This window comes from Palaemon carinicauda, chromosome 36 (genome assembly GCF_036898095.1).
Source record: "Palaemon carinicauda isolate YSFRI2023 chromosome 36, ASM3689809v2, whole genome shotgun sequence".
In the NCBI taxonomy this organism is placed as follows: Eukaryota; Metazoa; Arthropoda; class Malacostraca; order Decapoda; family Palaemonidae; genus Palaemon; species Palaemon carinicauda.
Genome location: NC_090760.1, coordinates 70,479,429 through 70,493,698, shown reverse-complemented (window position 1 = coordinate 70,493,698; position 14,270 = coordinate 70,479,429). Strand labels below are relative to the sequence as shown.

Here is a 14,270-nt window from a genome sequence, read left to right as displayed (position 1 = left end):
CAGAAGGTTGAGAACCTACATTTTTTTTTTCTTTAGTATCGTTAGGCCTACTGCTATCTGGTTTGTTTCGTGCACATCCCTAGTCTCTATAAAAGACTGTGAAAATAATTCTTGTCTTTTGGCAGAGTGAAGAAGAAGAAGAAGAAGAAGAAAAACTATTACCTCATGATAGGAAGATGAGACGTGAAATCAACTCTGAAGGTCATTTACCTACTTGGCTTGTACACGAGAGGAAATAACATCACACCCCCTCCCTGCATCCTCCCTGACTCCCTCCCTTCCTCCTCCCTCCCTAACAGTATCGGTCTTTCAGTATCTATTAAGGGAAGAAGAAAGGAGGCGGGAGAGGAGGGGGGAAATGTGGTTGGGATGCTGGGGGCATCTTTCATATCTCCCACACAAAGACTTAAGAAAACAAAGTTGTTCGATTCATTGGGTAGTTTATCCTCCAATATGCTATGTATACATATGTATACAGTGGACCCCCACTTTTGGGTCTGCGATGGCTCTGCGTAGTTTATCCACGCTTGCACTAGGGAATGCGCGCTTTTTGCATTGATTATTTTGTTTCTGAGCAACTAACTACTGCATAAAAAATAAAGATGATTTCACTGATTTTCTTAAGACAGATATTCCTGTTACTATGCTATTCATAGAAATATAGAGAAACGAAAAGGCCAACTATGAAATTGTACATTAATCAGTTTGTTGCATACCTCCTCAGTTATGAGTAAAACTACATTATCATTATGACTTGCTAACTTACAGCCCTTGCTGAAAAAGTAGGAATTTATAAGCACAAGGGCTCTCACAGGGAAAATAGCCCAGTGAGGATAGGAAATAAGAACACAAATAAAATAGCGTGCCTGAGTGTACCCTCAAGCAAGAGAAATCTAACCCAAGACAGTGGAAGACCATAGTACTGAGGCTATGGCACTACCCAAGACTAGAGAAGATTGGTTTGGTTTTGGAGTGTTCTTCTCCTAGAAGAGCTGGTTACCATAGCTAAATAGACTCTTATACCCTCACCACATGGAAAGTTACCACTGAACAATTACAGTACATGGGTTATAACTCCATGAGTGAAGAAGAATTTTTCGGTTACATCAGTGTTGTCAAATGTAAGCGGAAAGAGGATAATGTGTAAAGAATAGACCAGACTATTCGCTGTATGTGCAGACAAAAGAAAAATGAGCCATGACCAGAGAGGGATCCAATGTAGTACTATCTGGCCAGTCAAAGGACCTAATAACTCTCTAGCGGTAGTATCGCAATAGGTGGCTGGTGCCTTGGCCAAAGTTTTTAAGGGTTTTTGACAGATTTACAATTTGAATTACAAAAGTGAAGATAAATTAAACTGATGAGCAACCAAAACATGAATACTAATAATTTCTTAAACTAATACCTTCTTGATGGTTAGTAGAAACAGTTAGAAAAAGCCTCCAAAGTAACTAAGCACTTAGTCCAGGCTTGTAAAGCGGTAACGGTCTAGCCTTGCATTCGCATGGACGGCAGATCGATCCCCGTCTTATCCCGTCAGTTTAGCTGTTTAATGGGTAGGTTACTGCTGTGGTTGGACACCACAGTGGGGTGTTTTGGCTATCCTGGCTGACTGTCTGCTGAGCATCTCTTCAGATGAAATTAGAACGGAAACCAGACATCTTTAACTTTTAAGGGGTGGAATGAAGAAGAAGAAAAAGAAGAAGAAGATAAATAGGTGAAGAATCATGTGGAAAGATATTATTTTCACTCATTTGAAAAAGAATGAGTCATTCATGAATTGGCAAATCATGGTGTCAATAAAATACAGTTTTGCAATCTGGTTTTAACATTTCAAGTTTTTCTTTGTAATCAATGGGGAAGTAGATGACCTGCTCTTTAAATAATGAACTCTTGTGTAGATAATTGGGAACACAAAGGCCTGAAGGGAATAATTAAATCTAGTAGAATCATAAAGATTATCAAACTTTGTTTTTGGTTCAAGCATATAGTGATCAAACTAAGAAATCTTGATGTCATACGAAGCCATCATTCCTGGTTCTTGGTTCGTAATTGCTCACTCCGCAGAATAAGTTTGCGGGCACTCTATCGCGTTAAAGATAGGTGCAAACCTTCTAAGCTCATTCTTATTATTGTAATTAAGCTTATTTTACCTGTACCATAAATAAATTAATAATGAAATTCTCAATCTTTAGTTTTGTCCCATTCTACCTTGAAATTAGAGATAATAACACCTTGCTATCATCAGTTTTGGCAAACTATAGTGATCAGTTTGGACTTTTTAAATTCTTCTATCATGTGTATTGGCCTGCTAATAAATGCAACCAGGTCCCTGCTAGGGTGTCAAATTAAGAAGATTTGAACACTTGAATCAGAACACATTTCGAATAAGGCAGAGTAATTTCTGAGTGATACTGAAGAAGTTTTGAGATTAGAAACTCGTTTGAAATTCTTTAACAACTTTAAACTTTAAAAAACCAACACATATATTCTAAACAGACAGGTGCACGCCTATGCACGCACGAACACACACACAGATTATTATTATTATTATTATATATATATATATATATATATATATAGACTACCGCATATCGTAAAATATTTTCCTTTAATATTTTTACCCCAAATTTTTAACTACAGTGGAAGCCAAGCCCTGACCTGGTTTCATTTATGCTAACAGCTTTCAGAGGCTTTGGGATAATGATTTTTAAATCTCTCTCTCTCTCTCTCTCTCTCTCTCTCTCTCTCTTCCATTACCTTAACCAGCAAATAATACCTAAGAGGTTTCCATATTTATCTTGCAATTACCCTTCTTTCTTTTTCTCTCTCTCTCTCTCTCTCTCTCTCTCTCTCTCTCTCAGCAAACACACCATTGATCCTATCTAGATAATGGGAATTCATATAAATTCAGTAACAGGAGACTTTCAAAGTTATCACAACCACTACGATGAGAGAGAGAGAGAGAGAGAGAGAGAGAGAGAGAGAGAGTATGAAGGATACCCAATTGCATTTCCAAGTTAGAACTCGAACACGATTTTTCAAACAATGGCTGACGGAAGAAACATCGGGAATCCGTGCATCTTCTTAATTCTATTATATCATCTATCTTACTCTTTCAATTAAATATCTACTCTATATCGATTCATGTGTATTATATATTTCATCAACTTCAAATACCTTTATGTTTAAACATTTGCTTAATTACCTCTCTCACATCTTTAACCGACAACTTTCCCAAACCCAGATATACCTTACATAACCCGGTCAGCTATTCCAACACACTAGCCCTACTTGTCACTTGTGATCTCAACAACTCTTGGCAGCTTTACATCCCTCAACCATTTCATTGTCCTTTTATCAATCCTTAAAAGATACTCCGTACTCTTTTATAGCTCATTATTGCCCCTATTTACAATTCCACTCATAATAACTCTTCAAAATACTTACGCCATCGACCCACTGACTCCTGGATTAATTGAACAACTTGGCATGTGTGGCTGTGTTGGCCGATGTGGTAACGTCCCTGACTGGTGAACGCCAGACTGGGGTTCGAGTCCCTCTCAAATTCGTTAGTTCCTTTGGTTGCTGCAACCTCACCATCATTATCAGCTAAGGATGCAGGGGTTTGGAGGAGCTGAGTCATTAGCAGCCATTGCATGGCCCTCCTTGGTCCTAGCTTGAGTGGAGAAGGGGCTTAGGTGCTGATCATATGCATATATGGTCAGTCTCTTGGGCATTGTCCTGCTAAGATAAGGCAATGTCACTGTCCATTGCCTCTACCATTCACGAGCGGCCTTTAAATCTTTAAAGCTAAGATCATTGTCGATTAAATTGCACATATGGATTTGTGTTATATTATATCCCAGTGCTGGGGCTCGAGAGACCATTCACCACTCAAGTTCATCTAGAATACACTAGAATTAAACTATGAGGCAGAAGTTAATAGATTTTATTATCATTATTATTATTATTTATCACTTGCTAAGTTACAACCCTAGTTGGGAAAGCAAGATGCTATAAACCCAGGGTCTACAACAGGGAAAATAGCCCAGTGAGGAGAGGGAACAAGGAAAAATAATATATTTTAAGAACAATGACATTTAAATAAATATTTCCTATATAAACTTTGAAAACTTTAACAAAACAAAAGGAAGAGAAACGAGATAGAATAGTGTGCCCGAGTGTACCCTCAAACAAGAGAACTCTAACCCAAGACAGTGGAAGACCATGGTGCAGAGGATATGGCACTACCCAAGATTAGAGAACAATGGTTTGATTTTGGAGTGTCCTCCTAAAAGAGCTGCTTACTATAGCTAAAGAGTCTCTTCTACCCTTACCAAGAGGAAAGTAGCCACTGGACAATTACAGTACAGTAGTTAACCCCTTGGGTGAAGAAGAATTGTTTGGTAATCTCAGTGTTTTCAGGTGTGTGAGGACAGAGGAGAATCTATAAAGAATAGGCCAGACTATTCGGTGTATGTGTAGGCAAAGGGAAAATGAACCGTAACCAGAGAGAAGGATCCAATGCAGTACTGTCTGGCCAGTCAAAGGACCACATAACTCTGTAACGGTAGCATCTCAATGGGTGGCTAGTGCCCTGGCCAACCTACTACCTATGAAGCAGAGAGATGGAAGAACGAAAGCAAGATAGAGCTAAAACAGACGGATGTTAAGCAATTGCAACTAAGGGCCGAAGGAAGGCCGTGAATACATTGCATCGTATGTGGTACACTGTTGACACTATCCCTCCCCACTCCTTTGGAGTTCATTGACCCAGGTCTACGTGTATTGCTCTAAGAATCCTTTGTATTGACCAAAACATACTAAACATAGTCTTAAGTTTCCTAAAGGTTTTGCTTATCTTTTCCATTTATAATTTTATTATCTCTCTTACTTTTGTCATGACCATATGTATATATATATATATATATATATATTTACACACATTTATATATTATATATATATGTATATATACATATTTATTTAAATATATTCACATTTGTATATACATATATATGCATATGTATATACATATATATATGTATGTATGTATATATATATATATATATATACATATATATATATATATATATACTGTATATGTATATACATACATATATATATGTATATATATATATATATATATGTATATACATACATATATATGCATATATATATATATATATATATGTATATACATATATAATATATATATATATATATATGTATGTATATACATATATATGTATACATATATACATATACAGTATATATATAAATTTATTTATATATATATATATATATATATAACTGGTAAACCTAATTATTATTTCACTCATACCTTGAGCAGCCACAGTAGACCACATACGTAGACCCGAGTCTAACATTCGTTTTTCAATCTGTAGAAGTAAAAAAAAAAAATATATATGAATAAATCTTTTATCAAATTTGCTGATTATTAAAAAATTCACATTGGTAGATGAAAGTAGAAGAATTGCAAAAATTCTATGAAACATTATATTGACATTTTCAACATGCAATCGATGGCCTTATGCCGTCGCTTAATCTTGCACAAGAGCGGTCAGCAGGAGCCCGTTTAAAGGTTTAAAGGCCACTTATGAATGGCAAAGGCAAGGGACATTCACCATGCCCTATCAAGCAGGACAATGCCCTAGAGACTGACCATATTTAATATGATCAATGCCCAAGCCCCCTCTCCACCCAAGCTAGGACCAAGGAGGGCTAGGGAATAGCTGCTGATGACTTAGCAGATATAGAGCTATAGGCTCCCCCAAAACCCCTATCCTTAGCTCACAAGAATGGTGAGGTTGCAGCGACCAAAGAAGTTAATGGGCTTAGACCACTCAGCTATAGAGTATATGTTCAATTAATTTTAAACAATTTTTGAATAAGAGGGAATGGGCAATTAGTCACCTTCGTGAGAGGTACATGGAGTAGGTAAATTTGAAGTAAGCACAAGAAATGACAGTGGACACAAACTAATAAAATTTGTTGAAAGAAAAAATCTTGAAATCAAACTTTTATAAAATGGAACATAGAGAATGGACGTGGAGAAGCCCAAATGAAGAGGCAAAAAAGAAAAAAAAAAGTATTTTATTCTCGGTAAATGTTATGAATAAGTCAAAGTGTTACAGAAAAGAAAAAAAACAAATGGTGGTAATATAGGAGAAAATAGACTACGAGTTCGTTAAATTAATGAGAGAGAGAGAGAGAGAGAGAGAGAGAGAGAGAGAGAGAGATCCGACATCTATGAAGCTTTGTGAATATTAAATCTTAATCTCCCAGGCTGTTCTTGAGAGTAAAGGGCCTGTGTCGATGAGAGAGAGAGAGAGAGAAAACAAAAAAGATGATACCGTCGTGCACGAAAAATATTTACTCTTAGTGAGTTCACATGATCAAGCAAACTATTGTGAATTTATATACAAGGGTATATTCTGGAATAAGAAGACCATGAACAGACATAAGTGGAAGGACGTGTATCTGAGGCGTTTGTTCTGCAGTTGACCAGTAACGGCTTATTATTATTATTATTATTATTATTATTATTATTATTATTATTATTATTATTATTATTGTATAAGCTAAAACCCTACTTGGAAAAGCATTGATGTTTTAAACCCAAGGGCACCAAATGGGAAAAATAGCCCAGTGAGGAAAGGAAATAGAGAAATAAATAAACTACAAGAGAAGTAATGAACCATTAGAACGAAATTTGATGATGATAAACAAAAGTTAAGCGTAAGTAATTGAAAAATAATTAATTTCGATTATATTTGTAAATACCTACGACGAAGAAACTTTGACGTTCTAAAATGTCTTACAGAAAAAAATAAAAATAAAAAAAACAAAACACGTAAATAATCGATAAGCTACCATACTGTATTAGTTCGACCTGCGCATGCGCCTCATCGCTGCATGTTGAATTTTCCTGTGCACTTATTTTCATTACTTGGTCTCATTATGTTTTAATCTTATAATGTAACATTAGGAAATATTAAAGAAATAAGCTTACCTCGTTTTCTTAATATGATGATCTAATTCTAAATGTTCACGAAATTCTTACAGTATTCATGAAATTGAAATAATTATCCTCGAAGAAAACAAAACGAAAATCAACACAAAGAGGGTTTACATTAGCTAATCGGACACTGCTAAACCCCGAAAATTTTGAAATTCTGTGATCAGGTGAATTCAAGGATCATAAAGGACAATAAACCCCATCTAGCGGGCACAGTGTAAAATCCGGACGTCGGACGTCGGATGCCGTCCGGGAGAATAGAAAACCTCTTGTACCACCGGTAAAGGCGCCATACTACACCAATTTTTGACACTGGTAATTTTCACTGATACTTTCTGTTGTTTCCTGAATAAATGTTCGAAAAATATTGATTTATTTTCATTTTATTGAGAATAATCTCAATCGGACGTCAACATTACACTATTTAACTGCCCGCTATTTTACCCTGTTAGGATAAAAGGCGGACGTCGCCCTACCTAGTACTATCATTCAAACCTCAAGGTGTCCACCAAATTTTTATTTTGACAAATTAGTGCAATGCCCAGAATGTGATACATGGTATCATCCAGCGTGTGGTAATAAAGGTGCCAAAACATTATTAAATGAAATTTGGATTTGTGACAGATGTACTAAGTGATATATTAACAGCACATTAAAAAACAAGAGGGGCCTGGATGGTTTGTGTGTGCATCGTCTCACACTTACATGCTTATATGTAAAACTGCTTTTGTTGTACTCCTACTTGTAGTCACGTGTAACTTTTAAAATACACTCTTCTAACATGTTTGTTTGGTCGAGACAAGTCCAATTAGGATATCATTGTTGTAAATTTCTTGAATTTTTTTGTGTCTGTGATAAAACTTTTTACATTTACCTTTACATTAATTCTAATATTTACCTTTTCTTAATTGTTTTATTATTTGTTTCAATTGAGTCCGGCTTTCATCCTAACAGGGTAAAATAGCGGACAGTTAAATAGTGTAATGTTGACGTCCGATTGAGATTATTCTCAATAACATGAAAATAAACCAATATTTTTCGAACATTTATTCAGAAAATAACAGAAAGTATCAGTGAACATTACCAGTCACGAAAAAGAGGTGTATTTTCGAGTCTTTCCCGGTAATACAAGCGATTTTCTATTCTCCCGGAGGGCATCCGACGTCCGGATTTTACACTGTGCCCATCTAGCGGAATAATAAAACATTACATGGATCTTCTTCTTCTTCTTCTTCTTCTTATTATTATTATTATTATTATTATTATTATTATTATTATTATTACCTGCTAAGCCCCAACCCTAGTTGGAAAAGCAGGATGCCATAAGCCCAGGAGCCCCAACAGGGAAAATAGCCCAGTGACGAAAGGAAACAGGGAAAAATAAAATATTGTAATAGCAGCAACATCTAAATATTTCCTATATACACTATAAAAACTTAACAAAACAAGAGAAAGAGAAACAAGATAAAATAGTGTGCCCGAGTGTACCCTCATGGTTATATTAACAATCAAAGTGGTTTTGGCAAAGCATTCGGAATTAACTAAGTTTTATGCTGCAATTACGAAGATAATAGACTGAAGGGTGAAACTATTATAAATTTCAATTCCTTAATAGACATTGGGCCATTATAACAACAAGTTTATCAACGTCTAAATTATGCAAAATGTCTTAGTATCTTTACGCTTTGAATGTATATCACGTGAAACAATGATTGTAGACCTATAATTTTTGGTTTATCTTTATAAATCAATTTCAATGTTTTACAAATCAATACTGGATATTTTATTGTAGACTGCCCCACACGCTGATAAGCAAGAGCTCCTGTATCACACAATATAAGCCTAAATTGATATACAAATGTCTATGCTTACAAAAACATTGCTAGACGCTTAAATATGTTTATTGTATCCAAGCCTACACAATTCTAAAATTATTAGGAATAACAAATATCATCTGCAAATATCGACCCTTCAACATTCCTTTCGTATTTCATTTTCTCCTACTACACATTTGAAGATGAATGTATTGTCCTTCATCATATTTTCCCCTCGTTCCATATCCACAAAGATACTGAAGACTACGTAGGCAGGGATCTTTCCTTAAAAAGATGAGCGCGCACTAAACATTGTTCTCTAGTCTTGGGTAGTGTCATAGCCGCTGTACCATGGTCTTCCACTGCCTTGGGTTAGAGTTCTTTTGCTTGAGGGTACACTCGGGCACACTATTCTATCTTATTTCTTTTCCTCTTGTTTTGTTGAAGTTTTTATTGTTTATATAGGATATATCTATTTAGATTTGACTCTTCTTAAAAATGTAATTTTTCCTTGTTTCCTTTTCTCACTGGGCTATTTTCCCTGTTGGAGTCCCTGGGCTTATAGCATTGTGCTTTTCCAACTACGATTGTAGCTTAATAATAATAATAATAATAATAATAACAATAATAATCGGTCTGTAGTAAGCCACCGACACGTCCTCTCCTGGCGATATGCTGGACTGGGGTTCTAGACACGCTTAAGCTCGATAGTTTTTGTAGAGTCTGCAACCTCACCATCCTTGCGAGCTATGGAGCCTTTTGGTCTACCTGTTGGGTTATCAGCAGCCATTGCCTGGACCTGCCTGGTCCTAGCTTGATAGAGTGGGGGCTTAGGCGTTAATCATATGTATATATGATCAGTCTCTAGGGCATTGCCCTGCTAGGTCATTACCTACGCCAACGAAGTTGGGAGAAGGTTATGTTTTCGTCCATATTTGTCCGTTTGTCTGATATTGAACAGCTTCCTGGATACTATTTTACTCATAGACTAGTGAAAGATTGAGCGATTAATTGTTATGTTGAGACGTGGAAGTGATCCTAGGTCAAAGGTTAAGGTTAAGGTCGAGTAAATAATTGGGAGCCTTTGTAGGGTGACAACCAGATCTCGTAGAAAACGGGAATATTCTGAACTGTGGCCGTCGTTCTAAAAACGATTTTGGCGGGAGAAGCTAACTTAAAAAACCCACCTAACCTATGCTAAAAGCCGTATCCTTACCAAGCCCCCGGACCCCCCCTTACACAACAGTTTCCTTACCTACGAGTATGAAGGGAGAAGCTAACTTAAAAAACCCACCTAACTTATGCTAAAAGCTGTGTCCTTACCCAGGGGGGCTGCACCCCCCCCCCTTACACAACATATTTAAGATCCGTAGACCATTTCCAAACGTTTTTATTCTACACAAGATAACAGACGGAGCGATAATAAGCAAATTAGGACGCTTGGCCGTAGCGCTACAAACTACCCAATAATCGACCAAATTAACCCTAACCTGAACCCCAAGTTTTCACATGCTTGTCATATAGACTTCAAATATGCCTACGGCCTAAATTGATTCTGGGGAAGGCAAGCTGGTTTTAAGAAATAAGCTACCGTGGCGGAGGTTTGCACTGTCAGGGTGCTTTTCTAGTTAGACCTGTTATAGTATGTTAATTACTAGGTTTGCAACAATGAAAAATGAAATTACTCCTTCTTAGTGTTATCTTAACCATTTGAGATCCAGGTGGTGATGGGAAATGACATCATTCGAAATTCATAGCCTGAGATTTAAGCTGAAACTTATTTTTGAATAGATATTTTGCGTTGAGCGGGTATCGGAATGCCATGTGTGTGTGTGTGGGGCGGGGATGTTGGTGGGTGGGAGTAATAGGTGGAGATGTTGGTGAGTGGGAGGGTAATAGGTGGGGGATGTTGGTGGGTTGGGGTAATAGGTGGGTGATGAAGGTGGGTTGGGGTAATAGGTGGGTGATGAAGGTGGGTTGGGGTAATAGGTGGAGATGTTTGTGGGTGGGAGGATAATAGGTAGGGGATGTTAGTGGGTTGGGGTAACAGGTGGAGATGTTCGTGAGTGGGATATTGGTGGGTAAATGGTAATAGGTGGGAGCTGTTGGTGGGTGGGGGTAATACGTGGGCGATGTTGGTGAGTGGGGGGTAATAGGTGGGGGATATTGATGTGGGGTAATAGGTGAGGGATATTGGTGGGCTGTAATAGGTGGGAGATGTTGGTGGCTGGGAAGGTAATAGGTGGGGTTAATAGGTGATGGATGTTGGTGGGTGGGGGTAATAGGTGGGAGGTGTTGGTGGATGGGGGCTAATAGGGGGAGCTGTTCAAGAGTGGGAGGGTAATAGGTGGGAGATGTTAGGGGGTGGGGGTTAATAAGTGAGGATGTTGGTGGGTGGGGTAATAGGTGGGGGATGTTGTTGGGTGGGTGGTAATGGGGGGGATGTTGGTGGGTGGGTGGTAATGGGGGGGGGGGGTTGGTGGGTGGGAGGGTAATGGGGGGATGTTGGTGGGTGGGAGGGTAATAGGTGGGGATGTTGGTGGATGGAATAATAGGTGGGGGATTTTGGTGGGTGGGAGGGTGATGTTGGTAGGTGGGAGGGTAATAGGTGGGGATGTTGGTGGCTGGGAGGCCAATAGGTGGGGATGTTGGTGGGTTGTAATAGGTAGAGATGTTGCTGGGGGTAGTAATTGGTGGGGGTAGTAATAGATGGGGGATGTTGGTGGATGGCAGGGTAATAAGTGAGGGATGGTAATAAGAGAGAGATGTTTGTGGGTGGGGTTAATAGGTGAGGGATGTTGGTGGGTGGATGTAATAGGTGAGGGATGTTGGTGGGTGGATGTAATAGGTGAGGGATGTTGGTGGGTGGATGTAATAGGTGAGGGATGTTGGTGGCTGGGAAGGTAATAGGTGGGGAAGTTGGTGGGTGGGGCATAGGTGATGGATGTTGGTGGGTTGGGGTAATAGGGGGAATGTTGGTGGATTGGGATAATAGATGAGAGATGTTGATGGGTGAGAGGGTAATAGGTGGGGGATGCTGGTGGGTGGAGATAATAGGTGGTGATGTTGGTGGGTTGGGTAATAGAATATCTCCATCTCACTCAGATATAGAAGTGTCATAAAAACAGTTCTAAACAACAAAAATGTTTATGCTTTTTCATACACGAATATAACCATGATTGGCATTAAAGTATGCATGATCTATAACATGACCTACTTCAATTTATATGATGCAAGAAAAAATTAAACCCAACCAAGTTTTCTGATAAAGCAATGCGTCTATGAAAAATATAGAAAATGTGTTTTTTTTGGCCAAAATCTAACTCATCATTGAGATTTTCTGTATAATTATCTTTTTGTTTTTGTTTTTAAAGACTAAAGAAAAGTTAGTTTATTCTGTATTAAAATGAGACCAAAACCTATGAAAGATAGTAAACCAAATAATGCTAAACGCTAACATGAAGTTACACCAGAACAGATGAATTATTGATACCCCCAAGTATTTAAAGGGTTGAATAACTATTACTGACTATATATATATATATATATATATATATATATGATATATATATATATATATATATATATATATGTATATATATATATATACGTGTGTGTATGTTGAGTCCCTTTGCGTCAATAGGCGTAGGTAATGATGATGATGTGTGTGTGTCTATGAACCTTTCTGAGTGGGGATACCTTAGCGTGTCGCCATGATCAGCAAAGCTGTACTAGTCGCTGACTCCCACACCAGGTTAGTTTGTTGTGAGTGATCAGACGAAAATCTCCCACCATCACCACCCTGCACTGACCAACGTGGTGATGAAAACTGGCACAAACCCAGGCATGACATGTCTGAGGCCTTTGTCCTGTAGTGGACTAGAAACGCTTACATTTGATAACATAAAATTCATAAATAAATCGCGTGTTTTTATTTGATCACCGGTGGGCGGGACGTAGGTGGGCCTGAAACCATTGTTTACTTCCTACAGAAATAACCGTTGAAGGTGAAAGGGTGCGACGGGAATCTAGAACCACTACCGAAAGGTCGAGCAGAACCTAACGCTGCGCGGTGGAAGTCCCCCTCAACTCGTCAGTGTGTAAACATGGCCGACAGTGCGAGCGAGAGTGACTCGTCTTCTGTTACAGATGGGCCGACTATGCAGCCTCCGTCAATGCCACCGTCCCCTATCACCCGCGACCAGTGGCAGAAAAGAATCGACTGCCTTCAGCAGCAGAATAGAGTCCTGAGGGCGGAGCTGGAGACTTACAAATTGCGAGTGAAAAGTCTGCACGAAGAGAACAGGGCGTTGCGGCAAGCCTCCGTCAATATTGTAAGTCGCCCCTTTTTCTCCCTCGGGTTTGCCTGCATTTGCGCCTTGTCACTTTATCAGAGGCTGTGACGTTAATTCTGCTTTTGCACGAGATTGTAGATCTGGCGAAGTCGCCTTCAGGAGCCCTGTCCCAGAGACGTAATTGTCAACTTGGTCACGTCGAATCTCAGGGGGTCGTTCATGTCAACAATGCATCGGTGAATTCATTGAAGTTTTCGATAATTGGCCAGTTATTAATTTACCTTGGTAATATACGTTGAATTTCAGCATATTATAAATATCAGGATTTTTCTCTTTTTACGTATATTGACAATCTGTCTATTTGGCAACCTTAAGATCTTGCCAGGAATCTCTTGTCATTGTTATTAAACTATAAAACAAAGTGCTTGATGTAACATTTTTAAAATTGTAGAAAATATTATTTGATATTAGCATAATTTGCTATTTAATCCATTTTCAATTAGTTTTCAATTAAATTGTTTAGCTGGAAGCATTGATAAGAGCTTCTAGATTAAAGTTTAAAGATAATTATTTCAAAGAATCTTTTCAAAAATGCCTAGCCATAACCCAGTTGTCCATACAGTACTTGGTATAGATATGATTATTATTTTATTTTGTAAAGTGTAGCTATTTCAGAAATTGTTGCTCTTGATGCAGTTGATATTTGAGTTTAATTTCTGTCGATCTTTGGTATAACTGATTTTTATTTTGGGGCCTTTGTATATCTCCGGTCACTTCATCCCGCATGTATAAAAAATGGACAACTAACCTACAAGACATGTTCTTACGTGTTGGGGGGCTAACACCCTCTTGCGACCCCCTTTTACACTACTGTATTCTTAGTCAGCCGTTATCATACATATAGGTGGCTTCTACCATATGTACACCCCTCTTGTTTTATTTATTTCATTTTCTGACCTTTCCCCCCATATTAGCCCTTGGTCCCTCGCCAAACCTTCAACAAGTTTCTGCCGTGTAAATGATTTAGACCTTAGGGTTGTCCTGATTGTAGTTTAAACATTCGGTTTAATAAAGCCGACATTAACAATTTTGCTAACATTATGGTACTCTAGTCTCTT

The 14,270-nt window shown here is 38.1% G+C and overlaps 1 protein-coding gene across 1 annotated transcript in view; it reads left to right on the top strand.

The window, feature by feature from the left end:
• The first annotated feature begins 12,934 nt into the window (after window positions 1-12,934).
• LOC137628889 (coiled-coil domain-containing protein 6-like) overlaps window positions 12,935-14,270 on the top strand; it is a 56,450-nt gene continuing 55,114 nt past the window's right edge. Inside the window, 1 exon segment of the mRNA XM_068360147.1 lies at window positions 12,935-13,191. Within this exon segment, the coding sequence (XP_068216248.1) occupies window positions 12,964-13,191 (228 nt within the window). The 5' untranslated portion in view covers window positions 12,935-12,963.